Source organism: Vicugna pacos, chromosome 20 (genome assembly GCF_048564905.1).
Source record: "Vicugna pacos chromosome 20, VicPac4, whole genome shotgun sequence".
Taxonomy (NCBI): domain Eukaryota; kingdom Metazoa; phylum Chordata; class Mammalia; order Artiodactyla; family Camelidae; genus Vicugna; species Vicugna pacos.
In genome coordinates, this window is record NC_133006.1 from 19712844 (window position 1) to 19735206 (window position 22363).

A 22363-nucleotide genomic window follows, 5' to 3' on the forward strand; every position below is an offset into this window, starting at 1 on the left:
CCCGCGCTTCCGCCAGAAGCCGAAAGCGCGATGTCTCGGAGCGGGCGGGAACTATCGCGAGTTCTGGAGAGCCCGAGTTCTTGCGCCCCCTGGCGTCCTGTTAGTTCTTCTCTGTCCTCTTCAGTCTTTGCCGGGGTTTTTCGTTTTCCTGCGCTAACACAGACTTCATAGCTGAATTGATTCATTCAGGGAGTGAGTGTTGAGTCTCCTACTACGTACAGGCTGCGTACCATAAAGGGGTTAGGGTGGGAGGGATACGTAAATGGTGGGCAGGCCCTTATCTTTGGGATCTAAAAGAGAGAATGGCAAGCAAACAAGTCACTCAGATTTACACACGGCCCACTTAGTAAAGTTTATTGAGAGTTTACTCTGCGCTGGACATTACAAAGGACTTTACATTCGTGAAACAACTTCAACAACCCTCATTGGCGCTCATACCAAGCTGAGGTTTACGGAAAGGTTAAATTTCTCCCCGGGAGCTCTCTCTTGTTCAGGTTCTGGTCTGGTATAGGTCTTGTGTGAATGTTGTACTGAACACGACCAGGACATGGTCCCTAACATGGGTTGTTAACGGTCAACTTGGTGAGAAGAAAATCTGACACAAGCAGTTAGACAACAATGAAAGGTGGCGCCGAATTAAAGACCGAGAAGAGAGAAGGGGAGAGCGTCTACTATAGACAGGAAGAGTAGAGAGGTTTTCTGAAGAAGCTGAAAGAAGGGCATGGGCGGGGTTTGGGAAGGCACTGCAAGGAAAAAGAACAGCTGGGGCAGAGGTCTAAAATGGGAATGCTGATGCCACATTTAAGGAATTAATAAGAAAATAGTAGGAAATCAGGCTGGAGAAGTCAGTGAGGCATCAATAGTGAAGGACCTTCAAGTCTAGGCCAAGTGATTTCAGGACTCCGTGGCACTAGCCTGTAGTATTTCAGGAGGAAGGCTTTGGCTGCTGCTGCTGCTGCTGTGTGTAAGATGGATTAATGGGGGAAAGCCAAAAGGCAGGGAATTCAGCAAAGGGACTTCTGAAAAAATCCTGGTATTAAAGGCCTGAAATAGCAGTGGGAATGGGAAGGAAAGGATACAATTTGGGGATCTTTGGAAAAAACAATCGACATGTCTTGATGATGTGTCACTTATATGGAGCAGAGAGAAAGAGGATGATCTTAAAGTTCCCAGCTAGAAAAATGTTTCTATAAACATTTACAATTTTGTTTTTAATAAAGGAAATTTATTCAGAAGACACATTAAGCTTAGATACGGAATAAATGAAGTTAAAGTACAAGCTATTGACAGATTTAATGGAACTATTAATCTAATAGTGAATTCAGAAAAGGAATCCAGGCCTTTCTGTCAACTTCTTCCTGAAGTCACTGACACCTAATGTTCTTTTGGGGACAAAAAGGACAACAAATACTGAGCCTCTTGAGGAAGGATTTTGGAATGAGCCAGCAAGACACTGTCTTATTCATATGTTAAGCCCCAATTTGCCCCAAGCCTCCCAAGACATATAGTAAGGAACTACATAAGGTCCAGAGAAAGGCAACTCAGATAACAGACAGAATGGGCCAATAATGAAAACTCTTCCATCCAGCTGAAGGGTCATAATGAGGGTATGAACACAAGTGTTAAATTAATTAGACCTTACATTAGCACAGCACCCATTAGTCTGAAACGTAATTTTCTGTCCGTTATTAATTCAATGAAACGTAAGCATCCTATGTTAAGTCCTCTGCAAGGAGGGCACAGAGGGGAAGGAGGCCCAGTTACTCTCTCAAGGAGCTCACTGTCTAGTTTGACCTTTACAACTTTGTATACCCTTATCCCCACTTGGCAATTAAGGAAACTAGGATTGAACTGTGGTACTTTGAGCAAGTTATGTAATCTGTATAAGCCTTAGTTTCCTCAAAGTAGAAGGGGAACAGCAATATCTACTTGGCATGGACTGAAGATTAAGCATTGTCAAAAGTTCAGAAATAAGCTATAAGGATATATTGCACAGCACAGGGAATACAGCCAATATTTTATAGTAACTATAAATGGAGAATAACAAAAGTTGTGAATCACTAGGTTGTACACATGAAACTTATATAATATTGTAAATTAACTATACCTCAATTTTTTTTAAGTTCAGAAATAGTAGAAGTAAAACATTGGATCGCTGAAATAGTAATTAGTAAAAGTTTATTGTGCACACACACACACACAATTTTTGCAAACTGGGAGCACTTAGAACATGGAATGAGGCTCAGAGGTATATTTTTATAAAGTAGCTTATATTGTGAGGAGGCAGCGGCTGTTTATTATTCACAGTGATTAGTTATAATATTAGTTTTCCTAGTGATAGGGTATGGATTAAAAGTGGTTGCTTCACATTAATTTTGGGGAACAGTTTAAGTTTCATTTATGATTTTCAGAAGCATTAACAAGAAGTGGCCTAAGTTAAGTTTTGCTTGTTTTACAGAATAAGCTAAATTAAGTTGTACTCATATGAGTAAACTGGTTTGCTCAGGGAACTTTCAAGTCTGGGCTCCATTTGTGTTTGATTTTTAACAATGTCAAAGTACACAGTAGTGCTTAGCTGGATGCCTGGCACAAAGTAAGCATTCATTTAGCCATCCTTATTAAGTGGTGTGCAAAGCATTTACAATGTGTTTATTTACCCCATTTATTTCTTGTCCTACCTACAAACCTCCTCGTATTGCCTCTACTTTGCATCTCTTTGATCCTGAGCAAACCCTCCTAACAACCTTGGGGCAGCATCTGTCCCAACCACAGTCACTCTAAGCCTTGCTCTAGCCCTGATCTATTTGATTTTCATTCTCTTGTCTCTACTTTTCTTATCTCTCATTTTCATCCTTGCCCTTCCCCCTCCTCTCTCCCCAGACTCTTTGCCTCTGGAGTCTAGAAGCTCTGATTAACTGTATGGCTATGGACAGATAAGTCATTTAACTGCTGAGTCTCAGCTTTTACATCTGAACAATGGGAATAACAACATCTAGTTTATAGGATTGTTTTCGGAGTAGATAAAATAATAAATGTTCAAGTGCTATGTAAATGTACAGCGCCTTACAAGCATTAGTTACCGGCATCTCTCATATGTATTCACTTCCATTCTTCCTCCCCTTCGGTCCCTGCTTTGTTGCGGGACTAGGAAATTCTTCGCATTGAAGGTTAGGACTTAACTCCAATCGGAGTAAAGATTTGCTGGTTGTTCCCGCCTTCCACGCCTAAACGAACCACTCAGAGCGTCCGGAGAGTGGCGCGGTCTCTCTCCACTTGGAGACCACACCTAACAGAGCTTGCACTTTTCTCCGTCCTTGCAAACCTTAGTTTCCTCGCACCCCAAATTCCCGGCCTTGGACGTGGGATCCTCTTCCTTCCTTGTCTCAACCCCTCAAATTTTGGCGTCGCTCGAGTTGAACGGCGGGAACCGGAAGTGTGCATCAGCGGCTGGTCTCCGGAGAATCGACGCCGGAAGTAGCAGCTGCCACAGGAGGATTCCGCCAGCTTTGATATGGCGGCGATCCCTCCAGACTCCTGGCAGCCGCCCAACGTATACTTGGAGACCAGGTGAGGGTCCGGCCTCTGGGGCTGGGCTGGCGCAGGCGACGCGGAGCCCAGGGTTAGCCGCGGGGCTGGGTTCCTGGCGCTCTTCCTCGGGAGGCCGACCTCCTCGTGGAGCCGCGGCCGTGAGGACCGCCTGAGGCCTGAGTGGGGAGCTCCGCCGAGCCTAGCTCCGCCCTGACGCGCGCTGAGACCGTAGCTACAGCGGCCCGCTTGCCCTCCTCTCGCCCCTCCGTTCTTTCATTCATTCATTCAACAAGTGTGTATTGAGTCTACAGGTGGGGACATAGGGTCTGAGAGTACAGAGGTGGATAAAACACATACAGCCTTGCCTTAAGAAGCTTTCAGTAGTGAAGGAGACAGATGTGTAAACATTAACGTTGTAAGTAGCACAGTTGTATAACCAGATTATTAGGAGGACACAGGAAGAAGCACATTTATTTCCCCCATCAAAGGGTGATAATATTGAGCACCAAACAGCTAATGCCATGCCCCTGAGTGTAGCATCACATTTAATTTAATCCTCTTAGCAACTCAAATCGTGTAGGTACTATTTCACTTTCTCTCCAGTTTTAGCAGGAGAAATGCAAAATTGACAGATTAAATGGCTTGATTTAACCTCACGTAGCTTGAAAGGAGAACCTCATTTGGAGCCTGGTCTGACTGCTTCAGATATGTTCTTGATTATGTTCTTTAGCCCCATTCATTCCATTGCCTCTTTGGAAAAAATTTTTAATTGATCTTTCCAAAGTAGGACAAATAACCTTAAATAACTTCTTACTGTAACAATAGTATAAAATTGAGATTTTGTAGTCTGACCTTCAGGATGATTTTTTTAATCTAGCCTTTGCCTACCTCTCTGGCTACATCTGCCATTCTCATCTCAGTAAGCCAAAGTTCAGCCATCATCTCTCTAACGTTATTTTCTTGCCTGTGGTGCTTTCCACCAGAGCACAGTTCTCTCAGGTGCTGCTTTTGCCCACTTTCTTACATGGGAAAATTCTACTTCTTCAGGCCTCAATTTGAAAGTCTGTAATTTCTGGAATCACCTTTTAACTTTTTTAATTACAAAATAAATAGGAATTTAAATCCAAGCAGCTGTAGAAATGTATAGAATAAGAAGTGAAAGCCACCCTTCTCTGTAAAAACATCATTAATAGTTGTTAGATGACCTTCCAGATCTTTTTCTATGTAGATAATAGACATCTCTCTTTTATGTTCTATTTTTAAGCAATAATACGATCATATGATCATACTGTATTTTTTTTCTGTAATTTTCTTTCTCTCACTAGTACATGCAGCCTTCCATAGTATGGATATTTCATATTTTTGTCATCCCCTCTTAGAAGGACATTTAAATTGCTTCTCGTTTTTGTTAGGACGAATACTGGAATGAACAGCCTTGCATGTATTGTATCCTTAAGCACTAAGTTTTCCCATAGAATAGAAACTTTGAAGTTGAAATTGCTGCCAAAAAGTATGCACATTTCAAAATTGTATAGATATTTTCTGATCACCATTCCAAAAAGTTATCCCCTGTATTTTAAAAATATCCACCAGCATGTAGCTTTATGAGAGGAAAAGCACTTAGAACCATGTCTTGTGCAGAGTAATTGTTAATCCATGTTGAATGTTAGGAGTGTGAAGGATGAATTGCCAATAGAAAGGCTTTTAAAAAGCTATGTTCTAGCACATACCACATATTTATAGAATGCTTACACTGCTTGGCCCTGGGTATTCAGGCTATACAGAATTGACTCAATTCTCACATTCTTGGAGCTTAAAATCTAGGTGAGTGATGAAATGGAGGGGAAGGCACCTGTCCTAAGTCTTACTTCCTTTTTCTTAGCAGTACTTCAAGGGGAAAAAGCGCTTAGCACACTGGGCAGCTATAAGGGTTAGAAGTAATCAGGTTTTGCCTTTGTTGCACCCTTCCTAAATACACACAAACTATTCCTTTTTTTCCCATTGAATTTTTTTTATGAATAGGTAGTAATTTACATGACTCAAAAATACAAACATTTAAAAAAGATATTCACAGAAAACCTTTCTGTCTCCCATTTACCCAGTTTCTACCCCCCACCCAGAAACATGTTTGCATAAATAAATATGAATTCCCAATATTTTAATGTCCAACTTAAAAAAATTACAAATTAAGTGTAAGATTTTTTCCCCTTAATTTAGGAGTTGGAGTTATATTGGTTTCCAATGATCAGTGATTTCTTGTATACAAGGTATTAGAATTTTTGGTTGTCCACGGTTGTTTTGCCTTAAAGAAGTATCAGAAGCCCCTGCATGTTTTACTTAAAAGAGGTTTATGTCATTGGCATTGTGTTGTTTTCCTTTGTTGAGCATGAAATCTGATGGTTATCGCAATCTCATAACTTACAAGCTTGAAAATGCAGAGTCCTAGAGCTGGCCCATAATGCTTCTGTCTGTTGTGAACTTGTTCTTGACTGGAGTCTACTGTCCTTTCCCCCTACAGCATGGGAATCATTGTGCTGGAGCTGTACTGGAAGCATGCTCCAAAGACCTGTAAGAACTTTGCTGAACTGGCTCGTCGAGGTTACTACAATGGCACCAAATTCCACAGAATCATCAAAGACTTTATGATCCAGGGAGGTGACCCAACAGGGACAGGTACAGTTAAGTCAGCATTAGTTTCTGAAGTCTCATTCTATCATAACCGGGTATAAGGCAGCCAGGGCCCTCTTCTGCGTACCAGGGAGTAGGTTAGTTGATTCTGGTGACTACTCCTGCCCTTGCTAACACACACTCTTCCCCAGACACACACATGTGGAATTGACCAGAAACCAATTTTGACTTCTGGGCTTTACACAGTTTCTCGTAACTTCCATGTATTTCTTACTAAAAGCAAATAATATTTGCCTGAATTATAGTAATGCATAGAGTAGTCTGGATAATCAGAAGTAAAGAAGGACATTTGTAATGTTTTGAGGAAAAGAAAATAGTAGGTTCTTGATTAGAATTAATCAAAGAACCCACTATTTATTGAACCCACAAATTGATTCAAATTGCTCAACAAATATTGAGAACCAGCCTTGTGTCAGATATTTTTCTGAGCTCTAGGGATATGGCTGTGAGTGAAAAAAAAAAAAACTTCCTACTCTCAATAAAGCGGGAAAAGGATGTGGGGATGTGATTTTAGTAGAAACGTCAGGGCACCTCTCTGAGAAGGTGTGATTGGAGCAGGGATCTGAAGGAATTGAAGGAATGAACCTTTTGACTCGGGGAAGAACATTCCTGGTGGAGGGAAGAGTACACCCAGAGGCCGTGAGGCAGGAGCCTATGTAGGTGATCATGTAGGACCTTGTAGGGCATGGCAGAGACTTTGAATTTTATTCTGAATAAGATGGGAGCTGTTGGAAGGTTTTGAGCAAAGGAGGGACATGATCTGACTTAGGCTTTAAAAAGGTCACTCTGGCTGCTGTTTGGAAAATCGATGTAGGGGCAAAAATGAGAGTTGGGAAGCAGTTAGGAGGCGGCTGCTGTTGTCCAGTCTAGACATATGTGGTTGAATAGGTTGATAGTAGAGATAGTGTTGAGAAGTGACTGGATTCAGGTTATGTTTTGATAGAAATGGAGTCAATGGGATTTGTTGAGGTTGGATTGGGGTAGGGGTAAGCGTGTGAGAGGGAGAGAGATGGTCAAGGATGACTTCAAGGTTTTTGACTTGAATTTAGTGAAATGGGGAGGGCTGAGAGAATAGCATATTTGGAAGCGGAACATCAAGAATTTGGTTTTGGACACATTACATTTGAAATACTTGTCAGATCTTCTATTAGATATTTTGAGTAAATTATGAGATATGAGTGTGTAGGTCATGGAAAGGTCTGGGATGGAGGTATGAATTTGGGTGGGATTTATTAGTGAAATTGGTACATGACAACATTTCTAAGTTTCACGGCCCCTTGCGTCTCAGACTGCATTTTCTCTGCTAATTCCTACTCCTGCTCTTTTGTCTTTAAATAAACTTGGTTCTTTCTGTGACAGTCTGTTTTCAGTCTTTTTCTTCTTTGTCAATCCCAGTTGTCCTTTATCCTTTATGACCAAGAGGCATTCAGTTTTTTTCAATATGTATGGACACATTTTAAAATACAGAATATAGAAGAAAGTACAAGAAAGACCAAAAAAAAATCACTCATAAGTATACCTCCTAAAGATTCCGAAGTATCATAAATTATTCTGCCAATATCCTACCTCTAGAATAATGGTGGCCATTATTCTAGACATCTTTTTTTTCAGATACCTATGAAAAGGATGGATAACCAGCTAGATGGAAATAATGTCATGCTATGTCATTGATGTTATTGTTTTTAAAACAAAAAGTGTTGTATTTAATTTTGTATATTTAATGGGTAAATTGACTTCCTGCTATGAAAGATAAAGAAATTAGTACTTAAATTTCTACCCATTCCTTTTGTTTAGGAAAAGTTTGGTTTTGCCTGCCTACTGTGTTAGGGAAAAACCAGTTCTTCCCTCTTGGGTTTCTCCTATACTGTTACATGCTCACACAGTACATTTCACTTCTGACACTTCTGGTCACCAAATGTATACAAGTGTTTTTACCCACAAACAATTCCCTGAGACACCAGCTGGGTTTGATTAATTTGCTAGAGCAGGTCACAGAACTCAGGGAAACCTAAATACTTACTTTCGTTTACCAGTTTATTAAAGGATATGGTAAAGTGTACAAATGAACGGAGATGCTTCAGGTAAGGTCTGGGAGGGTGCCAAGAATAGAACTTCTGTTGCCATGGAGTTGGGGTGTATCACTCTCCCTGTGTGGATGTGTTTGTTTGTCTGCTTTGAAACTCTACAGGCCTGTACTATTGGGATTTTATGGAGGCTTCCTTGTGTAGGCATGATCCATTTTAGCTCCATTTCTGGCCCTTCTCCCCTCCTTCCCTCTTTGGAGAAGGGCATGAGGCTGCACTCAAGATTCCAAGCTTCTGATCATGCCTTGATCTTCCTGATGACCAGCCCCCATCCAGGAGTACACTCAGAGTCACCTCATTAGAAAAAAAGATGCTCCTAGTGCTCTATCACTTAGGAATTGATAAGGTTTTCAGGAGCCCTGTGTGAGGGATAGGGTCAAAGACAAAATATCAGAACGAGAGATACTCCTAGTGTTCTTATCACTTAGGAAATTATCAGCGTTTTAGAGGCTCTGTGTTAGGAACCAGGGGCAGTTTTTTATATATATATATATATATATAAAATTATTTTTTTTCCTATTATCTTGCACCTGTCCTCTCTCCCTTGCTCCCAATTTTTTGTGGTTACTTTATTTTTCCTTATCAGAGTTTACAGCATTTTCCATTCTACACCCATGAGCCCCTCAGCTACAGTGTGAGTTCTATGGTTCAGAGGGTTCAGTGCTCACCACTAGGCTTTTCTGTTCATCAGTTCTAGAGGGCAGAATTTCTTGTTGAGTGGTTTTTATTGCAAGGGCTGGAGGATGTTCTATTTTCAGACTCAACCATGTTTGAGAATTTCTGCCTGTTACCCTTATAGTTGAAAAAGACCGACTGGGTATACTGTTCTTGGGCCAGACTAATTCCCTCAGATCTTTTTAGACATTTCTGTTCCATTGCCTTCTGATTTTGAACATGGCTTTGGAGACTATTGAAGCCAGATTTACTTCTTCCTTCAATTCAGGGAAAATTTTTTTATTTGTATTTCTGAATATTTCTCTGTTACACTTACTGGATTTTCTATTTCAGGAAATAGTTATTCTTTGTTTCATCACCTTTGTCTTCCATATATCTGTCACATTTCTTTTGAGTAAATGAGGTGATGGTTTTCTATTTTTTCCTGCATCCATTGAAATAATCTCAGACCTTTACTCTGTGCCTTATTCAATTTTGAGTCATGTCTATTCTGTTCTTTGCTGCTCAAATTTTTTTTAACATTTTTTATTGATTTATAATCATTTTACAATGTTGTGTCAAATTTCAGTGTTCAGCACAATTTTTCAGTCATTCATGGACATATACACACTCATTGTCACATTTTTTTCTCTGTGATTTATCATAACATTTTGTGTATATTTCCCTGTGCTATACAGTGTAATCTTGTTTATCTATTCTACAATTTTGAAATCCCAGTCTATCCCTTCCCACCCTCTACCCCCCGGTAACCACAAGTCTGTATTCTCTGTCCACAAGTCTTTAGATTCCACATATGAGTGATCTCATATGGTATTTTTCATTCTCTTTCTGGCTTACTTCACTTAGAATGACATTCTCTAGGAGCATCCATGTTGCTGCAAATGGCGTTATGTTGTCGGTTTTTATCTTTGCTGCTCTAATTTATTTATTAGTGCTGTCTTGGTGTCATTTGACTCTCAATCTGTTTCCTTAACTCTGCAATCTTTTCACTTTATTCCACTGATTTATTATCCTGTCTTTGAGCTCTTGTTTTGTTGGATTCTTATTTCTCTTGAAGCTTCTGTAGCTTGAAACAGCCACAGAAAAGCTCTTCTTGGATATATTTTCTCTCTTTCTTTCTTTCCATTTGTTGTGTATGTTTGCATAGTCTCCGTGCCATTTCTTGTCATCTTATCCACTCTTAGTGTCGGCCTTACCTTTTATTTGCTCGGGTACAGTGTAAGTGAATTGTCTTTGCCACTCTCCCTGCCTGTGTGGGGCCAGTTATCTTCCCCATCCCAAATGCTGGGTTGCTTTCTCTCCATTTTATTCTATCCTGACAAGGGTGTGGGAGAAAACACCAGCTCAGCTCATGCTGAGTGAGCTCCTGTGGGAGGGCTAGCGTCTGTACTGTTTTCCCAGACTCCATTAAAGCCATATCCCAGGGCCTCTTCCCCTGCTGGTGGTGTCCCTCTACCCCAACCTCAAGCCCTGGGTAGCTCCTGAGTTTAGCAGTAGCAGAGCAAAATATCCTCATACCTTTTTTTCATTTTCACCTGGGTTTCTATAAAAGAAGACATATGAATGAGAGACAAGCATACAGGTTTACTTACTATAAGGTCTACATGATATCAGAGCCTTTAAAAGGAAATGAGGACCTGAAGAAGGGGTTACCCTGAGCATTTTTATGCCAAGTTTGATGAAGAGTGGAAAGTCGTGGGAAAATATGATAGAACAAAAGGGGTATTAGTATGAGCTCAGTGTAGTAAAACTAGGGAGACTTAGCAAGGCTTGTTCATTCATATTCCTCCTGGTGTCCCTCTGTCTTGAAGGTGGGGATGTTCCTTTCCTCTGGGTATATGGAGGGCACCTGCCACATGAGGGTCTTACAATCACTTCAGGAGAAGGTCAGAAAATCCTTCCTGCACCTGCCATTTCTCAGATTCCTTCAACTTGAAATACTTACATGCCACAGTGCCCTGTTTTAGAGCAGCACATCCTGGTCCCCATTATGGCCCAGTGCTCCTCCACCCCTCTAAGGTAGCCAGTGCTGTTAGCCTGACCTGCCACTCCTGAGCACCTGTGGTGTGTGGGCTTCTCCTTAACTTTTTCAGGGCTGTTCACCCACTCTTCTTGTTGGCTTCTCAGAATTGGAAGATATTTGTGAGAATTCTCTGGGTGACATTCCTTTCCTGATTACTACTTTTAGGGAGTGCAGGCAGAAGAAATCCCTTATTTCTTTCCTTGACTGACTCTTCAGAATCTTTGGAATAAGTTTGTCTCCCTTTTCTTGTTTGGTTGTTGCTGATAAATTTTTGGCTTTGAAAGAAATTGAATTTTTTGTGTTTGCTTCATCAAGTATTAGGGGAGGCAAAGTCTAGTTCTGCTTCATTCCATTTTATTTTTCTGAAAATGTCCTGTCAACACTTTGATGTATTTCTTTCCTGTCTTCTTCCTCTCTCATTGTTGGTATGAGATAAAATTTTAATTCATAACACCAGTGACCTGAGAGAGTCCTTGATTAGTGTATGAGAATTGGAAGTGACTCATATATGAGAACTCATGCCAGAGCCTCCCTGTGTTTTTGTAGTTAGTTTGCAACCTTTCATAATGTCACATTTCCATGGTGTAATTTTAATGAAATTGAATTACTCAAAAGATTTCCAAATAATTGCATTCAGTCTCAAGTGTAATGAGTGATTGAGCCAAGCCTACTGGCAGGCCTGTGGTGGAAGGCAAACAGGAGTTAGGCCCTTCTGGATCACTAGTATATGGGCTTCTAGCTGATTAGGTAACAGTTTTTGCTGAATATCTCAGATAAACAGCACGTGGCATCCTGGACTCTTCAGCAGGTTGATGCATCATATCCATCCCCAACTGTCCCTCAGTCTTACTACTCTGGAACTATTCTTTCCATGGTCTTTCTGATACACCTTTGCCAGATGTTTTCTCAATTCAAATATCTTTGACTTCCTGCTTCATTTTAATCTATTTTTCTTCTTATAAGTTTCCTTTATTGTAATAACTATGCTGGCTCTTTCCTCAGCCCTCTGGATATCTTTTATCTGTTTCTACTAACTTCTTCTCTTTCTCCTCTTCCTATGAGACCTGGCATCCTATGAAGCTCTTCCTTTCGCTTCTTGCTTTGCACTTAGCTGCCATGATTGTGGTGATTAATTACATGCTGATTATGCTGTGCATCATCCTCACTCTGATTTCATCTCTTCTCTTAGAAGCCCCAGGAACACCTGAAATTTAATGTGTTGAACAGCAAGCACATTATTAATTTTATTCATTTGGTGAATATTTGCTAAGAATCTCCTGGGTATCCTGTGCTATTCTAAGGCCTGTCAGGAGTATTTAAGCGTTAGAAACCAAGGCATTTTTCTTTTCCTTGCAGAGCTCCCTGCCCTACCAGGAAGACAAGGTATTCAGTATAAGAAACAACTCATTAGTAATAATATAATAAATATGCAAATACATAGAGGTACTCTATGAATTATGTATATAACATAGATTGGAATAATTTATAATAAGAGGAAAAGTACAATGGAGTGGGATTACAGAATGGGATGGTGTCATATTTTGAGGTGGGCCTTGAAGGAAATGTAGAATTTTAACTCTTGAGAGGACAGGGAAGGGCATTTTAGATTTAGAAAGAAAAATGAGTACAGAGCAGAGACACAAATGATAGAGGCGTGTAGGGTGTAAAGGAGAGCCCACCACACCAGGTGTTGTGTCTCACTCTAGACTGACTCTGTCACATAACCCAACCAGCTTTTCCTGCCCAGAACAAATGCATAAAATGTGATTGCTAAGGCCACCAAACTGCGTGTTTAGAGGATGGTAAAGGAGGAGCAGTTTGAGGCAGTGTGTGCAGAGTAGTAGGAGATAGCATGGGGCCAGTTCATAGAGACTCCCAGGTAGGAGTTCAGGTTTGATCTAACGTCATTCAGAGACTATTTGGGACTCTTGAGTCTGGGCTAAGAAAAATATGAGGACATTTAATCCAGCCATGGTATATGCCAATGTGATGTAGCATCGAGGTGAACAGAGAGTTTTGAAGCTCACTGGGCTTGAGGTTGGTTCTTGGGTTCATATGAATATTTATTAGATGTAGATAGGTTGTATAACCTTCCTGAACCTTCTTATCTATAAGTGGGGAATGTGGTTATATGCGCCTCATGGGTTTGTTGTGAGTAGTAAACGAGTAGGTGTTTGTAAAATGGTTAGCACAGGCTTGATACAAAATAGGAGCTCAAAAAAATATGGTTGTTTATTATTTATTTTGGTTGTTAATCAATTTAGCAAATGTCTGTTAGACTCATGCCATAGTCCAGGCATTGTTCTAAGAGCTGGAGATATAATAATGAATAAGAAAGCCCTGTGGCACTCTTACTGTAATGTGAGAGAGACAGTGAAGAAACAAATACATAATATACTATCTGGTCATGCATGACAAATGATGTGGAAAAAATAATATATAAGGGGATAGAGCAGGGATTCTCAGCTTTGGCAGTATTGATATTTTGGGCTGGATAATTCTTTGTTGTGGGGGCTGTCCTGTGCATTGTAAGATGTTTAGCTGCATCTCTGACCTCTACCTCCTAGCTGCCAGAACTCAAGAACTCTCTTTTGACAACCAAAAATGTCTTCACTTATTGTCCCCAGGGGGACAGAGTCATCCCTAGTTGAGAATCACTGGGATAGAGAGTGAAGGAAGTGGTTTTTGGATAGTGTGATTAGGGGAGACCTCTCTGATAAGGAGGCATTTGAGTAGATCTCTGAATAAACTGAAATTGTGAGTCATGAGACAGTCAGGGGCAAGGACAAGACAGAGGGAACAGCAGTCAGAGGTCCTAGACGAGAGTGTGCTCTGCCAGTATGGCCAGAGCAGGTGAGTGAAGGGGAGAGTGGCAGGAGGTGTGAGAGCACCAGATCATGGAAACTCTTTTAAGTTGTGGTGAAGACTTTGGATTTTGTCCTAAGTGAGATGAAGTGTCACTGGAGGATTTTGAGCGGAGGACTGCCATGATGAGACTTGTTTTAAAAGGATCTCTGTGGCTTCCACGTGGAGAAGAGACTGGTACGGAAAGTGGGAGGCAAAGCTGGAAACAGGGAGACCAACTAGAAGCTTTCGTTGTTGTTAAAGCTAGAGTTTGTTGTAGTTTGGACTACAGTGACAGTGGTTCTATTGGTTCTGATCCTCCGGGAAGCATGTGCCAAGACAGAGTTAGATATTCAAGAGATTTACTCGGGTAACACCTGTGAAAGATAAAGCGGTGAGGGAGCAAAGGTTGGAAGGGGAAGTATCCACACATCAGTTCAGGTCTAACCCCTGTGAAAGAGAAGAGGAGAAGGAGCCAGTGGGGGAAGATGAAGAGCTGCCAGTAAGGTAGGACTTCAGGAAGTGTGACCTTAGCTGTCAGGAGCTGCTTGTGGATCAGGCAAGGTGATACCTGCGGATTGAGCATTGGATTTAACAACGTGGTGATACAGATGACTTTGACAAGAGCAGTTTCAGTGGAGTGGTGAGGGCAAACATCTGAATGGAGAGCATTCAAGAGGCAGGAGAAGAAGCGGAATGAAGTTTTCCTGGGAATGGATGTAGAGAAATAGCAGGATACTCGGAGACAAAGTGGGTTGGTTTTTTTTTTCCAAAATGGGAAATAGTAATACCATATTTTTATGCTGATAGGAATGATCCACCAGAAAGAAAAATTGATGCAGGAGAAGGGAAAATTGTAGTTGTAAAGTTCCTTAAAGGTGAGTGGGATTGATTAGTATGTGGTGATGGGATAGCCATTTGAACAAGTTACTTATACAGCATAGTAATAAGGGAAGAAGGGAGGTAAGTGGGTAGAAATGTAGGGAGGAAAGTGGATTTGGTGGTGAGAACATGTGGAAGTTCTCTTCCTTTTTCTCAGAGACATAAGAAGCAAAGCTATCCCCAAAGAGCAAGGAGCAGCGAGGAAGTGGTAGAGGTTTGAAGACAGAGGGACTGGGATAAACGCAGGCAGCCTAGCTCCCCAGGTGGACTATTGGTCATGACCTACAGTTGCCTTTCACGGAAAACGCTCATGTTATTTCTGTTAAAGGGGGCTCATCATCACTGATACTGCTGTGTTTGCTTCATGTTATACACTACATGGTTTCCATACATTGTCTCAATTGATTCTCATAATAATCCTATGAGATTTGGGTACTGCTACTATTCCTACTTTGCAGTCAAGGAACTGGTGCTTAGAGAGGGTAAGTATCTTGCTTAAGTGGTGGAGTGGGAACTGAAATTTAGATCTCTCTGACCCCAAAGGCAAGTGAGAAAGAGAGAACTCCTATCTTAAGAACTACAGAGCTTCCTGGAGAACCATAGTCTGTTTCCTGCGTTAGATTTGGTACCATTTGCCCTGGTAATTCAATAGCAGCTCCACTAGTTGGTTCCCCTTTCCTACTGTTACTGACAAAGTGATTGTATCAATTTGGGATGCTTTTGGCTACAAGTAGCAGAAAATTCAACCACAGAGGCTTAAACAAAGAGAACTTTTGTTTTTCTCACAGAACAAAATGTCTGGAGGTAAGCAGTTGCAGGCATTGATTCAGCTGCCCAGCAAAGTTGTTAGGGACCCAGGCTTGCTATGTCTTTCCACTCAATTGCTCTCACTGTGTTGGCCTTTGATCTCAAACTTCTCTTGTGATTGTAAGATGGCTGCTGCTACTCTCATCACCTCTGCTTTCAAAGAAGGAAGATGAGGAAAGAGCTATGAGTGAAAGACAAAGGAGTCTGTTTGTCCCTTCTTATCAGAAAAAGAAACTATTTGCAAAAGCATTAACTTCACAAAGGATTAGTATCCAGAATAACCCAAATATATAATATGTATGAATTTTAAAACATCAGACCACTCAGTAGAGAAGTGGTTGTTGACAGGGGAGGAAAGCTAAATAGCCAGTGAACACGCAATCATGCACAACTTCAGGGAAACGGAACACCACAAGAGACCTGACACCTTTCAGACTGACAGATGTTAGAAAGCCTGGCAAAAGGACCTAGATCTGTTAAGAGTGAAAGTGAGGGCATTGTGGGTGGGGGTGCACATTGCTACCACTTCTGGCAAAATATTCTGGGAAATCTAGTTAATGGTGAAATGTTCATAAACTGTGAGCCTGCATATCCCCCATGAGATATAGTTCCTTAGAGCTCCTGCACTTGAGTTTGGGAGGCAGTATAAGCATGGTTTATGATAGCCAAAATATCCATCACAAGGAGAAAAGATAAGATTGTACTGTAATCATACAGCAGAATAAATACTACAGAGAGCTGCATGGAACAAAATGGATGAATATCCCTTATAATGGTGAACAAAAAAAAGCTAGTTGCAGAAGAATACATTGTGTATAATACCATTTATATAAACCCCAAAACATGCAAAACAATTAATACTTTTTTCAGGGATGCATACATATGTAATAGAAAAGAAAATGCACAGAAACGACAAACTCCTGATCAGAATGGTGGTTACCTGAGAGGAAAATATGATCCTTCGAAGCAATTGTTAGCTCTTGTAAGAGTGGTGGAGTCAGGAAGGGATGTAGAGGGTGTGTGTGTCTGGGGTCTTCATCTGGATTGGCCACAATTTATTTCTTGAGGGGAGGGTGCACAGTTGTTTGTCATATTACTCTTTGTATCTTTTTATGTCTGAAATATTCAGTATATCAGGAGAGGATGAAAAAGTAAAAGAAGTTTGAGGATAGAGTTTAGAAAACAGGCCTGTGCCTGTCTCCATTGTATCTATACTAGCAGAGGCACACAGCATATTTTTTACTGCAGTTTCCCAGTTGTTGGCTTTATAAGTGATCATTGGCATCTGTGTCGCCTGCTTTGCACCAGAGAACTCTTTAATCACTCCCTGTCCCCCTACCATTTTTCCCCTATTCCACATGCCCAAAGAAATGTTTTGATTGGAATTATTTGTCTTTCTGACATTTTGCTGCAAACCCTACTGAGTTGAATTAGGTTATGAAATGATAACATATTATGAGTAAATGGTGCCTTAGAGGCCCAAACTACTTGCAGTTGGTCAGAATATGCCTAGTGAGTAAAAAAGGGCCTCCATGCCCTTTCCTTTCATCTCCTGGTTATTTAAAACCCCAGACTTCTAAAACCCCAGTCAAGTGACTCTTGACTGGCCTATCCTGTAATCCTCGTCCTGTTTATGCTGCCATTTATGTGATGGGTTTCAGTTCCTAGAGGGCAGGGGTCTTGAGGTTCTGACAGACCTTGGCTTGCAAGAATCATACTTCCAAGACTAAGCCTGTGGATTGACAGCACACTCCTGAATTTCATCCTCAGCTGCTCACTCTCTAAAGGCCTGGGTGTAGGGCTTGACCTTAGTTTGCCCCCACAGCCCTCTCTGTCCTGTCTCATCTTCAGCCCTAGCACTTCCACTAACCACCCCCTACCCAGGCTCAGGCAGGAACCTTGACTTTAGTCAGAGGGAACATATTGGTTATATAATTGCTATTTGGAGGTACACTGGCAAGTTGGAATTTTTGGAATGGATTTTTTACATAGTTTGGTGCTCAGTAATTTTCCAGAAGGATAGGTAGCTGGGGCCAGGTGGGAGGTTTCCCCAGGTCTGTGAGGATTCACCCCCATTCCTCTTTGCATGAAAACAGTGTTTTCTTCCTGAACCGGGGGCAGTGACAGGCTCCCTGTGGTGGAGCATCCTGAAAGATAAAGCAAAGGATTTTTTACCATGGAAACACCTTAGCCAGGCCCAGGGGCCTCTGGGGGTGGACATGGTGCTTTAACATGCTACTTTCACAGCAGGCTGTAAAAGGAGGTGAGCTCTAGGCTGTTCCCTGGCTGCCAGGCAAGCACAGTGCTAATAAATCCAGTGTTCACTTTGTTCCAGGCTGTTTTGTCTTGGCTGGTCAATTTAGAGAAACCAAAGTAGTTCAACAAGGCATATGGTTGACTAAATAATAGATTAGGAGAGTTATCTCCTGTTAGGACTTATTTTTCGTATGGGAAAATCATATTTAGCGTATTTTTCTCTACCAACAAAACCTGGGTTTTTGGCACAGCAGGAGTGTGGATTCTTGTGGACATAATATAAATAACATGTGGTGGGGATGTTGCAAACAAAACATTCCCAATGCACTGCCCCTCCTCTCAATGAATTCTGCCTACCGTTATATTATTCTTCCTGCCACATTGCCACTTACCACTATCCCTGTTTCTCCTTAAGCTAGGTATCTATGACTTAAATGAATTTAATTTTCCTTCATTTGGGTTAAGATGAAGCAAAATAAATAGCAAACATCAAATAGGTTTTGATTCTTATGCCGTCTCTGATCCATTAAAACTGGTTGCCTGGAGTTCTGGGTTGGTAAGAATTCTGAGGCCAATGTAAGCTCAGCAGGGAAGAGTGCTGATTGATTAGCGATGTCCGTGGTGTGTGCAGGGTTAGGGCTTCGGGCACTCCTATCTAAAGCACTCATAAACATGAAAAATTAAGAGACTTCTTAACACATCTCCAGCTATGAATAGTGGTTATTTGTAGATGGTTAGATTACAGGGGACTTTAATGTTCCTTTGATAATGTTCTATGTTTTCTACATTTTTGACAGTGAACGTGTATTACTTTAATAAGCAGGAAAAAATCACTCAGCATTATTTTGAAAAGGAACATCTTAACTAAATAAAACCAGTGATTTGAAAGTGCTCTGTCAGTGCTTGATTCTGCTGCTGGGCTGTGTAGTTAAAATGTACTTATTAGCAGAGGTCTTACTGCCTTTTCCTTTCCTAAACTCCAAAAAAAAATCCTTTGACCCTGGGCCATGGCTCTTAGTGTGAGGTTGAATGTAGGACTGGCTGATTGGTTTCTCATCTTCTAACTGGCAGGTCGAGGTGGTGCATCTATCTATGGCAAGCAATTTGAAGATGAACTTCATCCAGACTTGAAATTCACGGGTATGTATATATTCTGGGTAGACTGGGTAGGAAAAGGGAATGGGTTTAAAAGCTCATTCTTTTGGCTGTGATTCGAGGTGAATGCCTGACACCGTGGCATGGTGCCCTGTAGCTACCCAGCTGTGGCGCCACAAAGAGCCGTGGCAGATGAGAGAAAGCAGCGCCTCTCAAATCCCGAGAGAGTCAGAGTGCTGATCTGAGTGATCTCGACTCTAACTACCTGTTGAGTGCTGCTGCTGTAAACCGTAAGAAAGCAAAAGCTTCCTCAAAGGAACAGAGGAGAACTTCCTGGATTTTTGAGGGGAATTAGGAACATGGTCCAGTGGTTAGTGGGTATCATCATGGATAGAAGCTAAGGAGTAGCTGAAAACAAGGAAGATGAGGCCATCAGGGTAGTGGGGTAGTTAACCTTTGTGCTTCGGCAGAAAGACTGCCCTGAGGGGAAGGTTATCAGGTCAGTGGTTGATGATAGAGGCCAGAACAAAATCTGGCTTCCTTTTATTTCTAGGCTGGTGTAGAGCTCCAGCCTGGGGCTCTGAGTGTTATTTATACTCTTTTCTCTCTTTCTTTTTCCCTCCAGGGGCTGGGATTCTTGCAATGGCCAATGCAGGGCCAGATACCAACGGTAGCCAGTTCTTTGTGACCCTAGCTCCCACCCAGTGGCTTGACGGGAAACACACCATTTTTGGCCGTGTATGCCAGGGTATAGGAATGGTGAATCGAGTAGGAATGGTGGAAACAAACTCCCAAGACCGCCCCGTGGACGATGTGAAGATCATTAAGGCATACCCTTCTGGGTAGACTTGCTGCTCTTTTGAGCACCCCCAGGTCTTCTGAGATGACCCCAGCGAACCAAATTCCAGATGACCTAGAATGACACGTAACTCTAAACTTCACTTTGGCCTTGCAGATCGTGGCGCTGAGGAGGCCTGGGGTCTTGGGTGAGTTAGAGATGGAAGTGTATTTTAATAGGATACTTCTTTTGTGGTCCCCAGTGCCTGTGTTAACAGAGCATTTGCAGAGATGTCCATTTATGACCCTTCACGGGTTACTGCTCACTGCAAATGACTCATACTGCTCCTTCTTGTGGTATCTGCTCTGTGTACTTGAAACTAAGTGAAGCCAACTCTGTCATTCCATAGTGCCTAATCAACCTCTTCTTGTGGAAATTTATATTCTGGTCTACACTGCAGTGTTTGGTGGCTGACAGCCACAGAATTCGAAACAAGTAGTGTCTATCAGCTGTCTTAACTGTGTGCGCCCCCCGTTTCAGTCTCTTGCATTTATTCTTCCAGGGATTGTATGCATCTCTATATATTTTCCCTCTCAAAACCAGAACAACACTGCTGTTTCTGACACTTAGACATCCCACGCAAAGCCACATTGAATTTTTGCCAAATGAAAAGTGCATCCAACAATCAAGTTTCTAAGAAGGTGTCAAGTGGGGAATGATAATGTGTAATAATCGAGAAAAGAATTTATTAAAAAGAAGCAGAAGCATTGACCATTTTTTTCCCTAGGAAGGAGTAGAAATCTGTAGTGAGCATAAGGACAGACTTATGAATTCTCCTTAAAAAGCAGTATTCTCATAAAGGAGAAGCACCACTTGAATTTTTTAAATCTAAGACTTTAAGGAAACTAGATAAGAGATTTTATTTTTTTTTTAATTTTTCTGATTTTTTAGGGAGGGGGTGGTTAGAGAAAGGAAGTTAATACCTATGTAATATATAGAAAATTCCAAAATAAAATGCCATTGATGGCTGAAATCACTGCTGTGGTCTGATTTTAAATATTTTAGGGGTAATTAGTTTTATTATTTATTTTTAGAGAAGGTATTGGGGATTGAACCCAGGACCTAGTAGCCTTGAGCTGTAGCCTCCCCCTGTTTTTAAATATTGTAGGAGGTTCTGATAGCCACTTTAACCTCTGAACCATCTCAAGTAGTGTTGCAGGGCGCATTTTCAAATTTTCACACCATTTTAGGTTTGTGGGTCTCCAGTGGGCTTCTTCCGTTCAAGAGCAGGTTTGACTTTTAAAAGGCAATATCAATAAATAAATAAATAAATAAAAGGCAGTACCAAAGAAAGAAGTTAAGTGACAATTGATTAACATTTCTCAGTGAGGGGAAAACCGCTGTAGATTAACCAGATGGATGTGCTGAGAGACTGGAACCATTCCCTGAACTTGCAAGAGATATACCTGCATGTCATTATGGGCCCAGAGGCAATATATGTTGTGGTGTTTGCTTTCTTAAATGAGTTATCTCCTTGATTGAAAAGGAGATTGTAGATTAATGTTCCTTCTTACCACTCTACACATTTTGGAAATGGTGATTTACTTTATGGAATGGCCAAACAAGATTCTGTTCTCCAAGCCTTCCTCATATTCAGCCTCTTTCTCCATTCGTCTCTCTTTTTCCCTAACAACAAAAAAGCAAAACCTAATAACAAACTATGTAAACGATTTGTAACTTCCCAGAGATAGTTTTGAGGTGCAAAGTCCTGGTCTGAGAAAGTAGAAATACATTTCCTTCAGCCTGGACTGGGTGGACATAGTTGGATCCCCCTCTAGGAGCAAGGAGTAAGACACCCCTTGACTCACCTCTCAGAATTATAATCCTGAAAATCCCTTTCACCCAGGTCATGGGAATGGTATAAATATATTATTGCTACTTTGAGAAGCAAAGAAGGTTGTGAGCCACACAGGCACAGTTCCTTGTTTCTAGATAAGTACACCAAATGTATGCCAAAGTGATCATACATGCAAGCATATGCCAGTTTTCATAAAGGATGTCACCTCAAAGAGTAAAACTTGAATTGTTTCGCAATTTCTAGTGATTCTGCCAGTTAGCCAGAGATGTAAAAATTCTCGATTCTTTATAAAGGGAGCTTGCATAAAAGGAATCCTGGTGGATCCTTTTGTTATATGAGTGCCCATACTCTCTCAGGGTAAGTACGATTAGGACAAGTCTCATAAAAGTGGGATGTGCTTGGGCACAGATAGCTCATTGCAGTCACAGCTCAAATAGATCAGTGGCTTATACAATGAGTTTGTAACTTAGATGGAGATTAATGAAGGTAGGTTGTGGGACCACCAGAGCTAATCAAGGAGTAGGAGAGATACAGTTTTGGTGGGAAGGGTAGGAGAGTCTAGACTTTTTGGAGAAGGCTTGAAGTTGAAAGTAGATAAGCCAATGAAAGAAGCTTTCAAATGAGTGCCCATGGGTTGGGTAAGAAGTTTGGTTCCCAGACTGTAAAGTGCATGGCCCCCAAGTACCCTAGCCCAGGGCTTCTCACACTTTGCCTACATAAGAATCACTGGGGAGCCTGCTAGAAAGCAGAGCCAGATTCAGCATCCAGCCAGAGATTCTGTTTCTAACCAGCTCCCAGAAGAAGGTGACTGCTAGTCCAGACCGTTGGTCATTAACACTGAGTTA

General features: G+C 41.3%; 2 protein-coding genes across 3 annotated transcripts in view; one reads left to right on the forward strand and one right to left on the reverse strand.

The window, feature by feature from the left end:
- Positions 1-6081, reverse strand: part of C20H6orf89 (chromosome 20 C6orf89 homolog) — a 32190-nt gene extending 26109 nt beyond the window's left edge. Inside the window, exon 1 of one of the 2 annotated variants that reach the window (XM_072945098.1) lies at positions 5951-6081. The gene's annotated coding sequence lies outside the window, so the exon portion shown is untranslated. The remainder of the gene's footprint in view (positions 1-5950) is intronic. The other variant, XM_072945097.1, reaches the window with a different exon arrangement.
- PPIL1 (peptidylprolyl isomerase like 1) lies at positions 93-20696 on the forward strand. The gene is made up of 5 exons (XM_006202060.4): positions 93-192; positions 3328-3567; positions 6047-6201; positions 18859-18927; positions 19508-20696. The coding sequence occupies exons 2-5, from the start codon at positions 3512-3514 to the stop codon at positions 19726-19728; spliced, it is 501 nt and encodes a 166-aa protein (XP_006202122.1). The 5' UTR covers positions 93-192; positions 3328-3511; the 3' UTR covers positions 19729-20696.
- The last annotated feature ends 1667 nt before the right edge of the window (positions 20697-22363 follow it).

What these genes read in the sequence shown, in the direction of transcription:
- PPIL1 (XM_006202060.4), top strand. Translation starts at nt 3,512, where the DNA reads ATGGCGGCGATCCCTCCAGACTCCTGGCAGCCGCCCAACGTATACTTG. An exon ending in AGGTGACCCAACAGGGACAG is followed by an intron (nt 6,202 to 18,858) that starts GTACAGTTAAGT and finishes TCTAACTGGCAG; the next exon opens with GTCGAGGTGGTGCATCTATC. An exon ending in TCCAGACTTGAAATTCACGG is followed by an intron (nt 18,928 to 19,507) that starts GTATGTATATAT and finishes TTTTCCCTCCAG; the next exon opens with GGGCTGGGATTCTTGCAATG.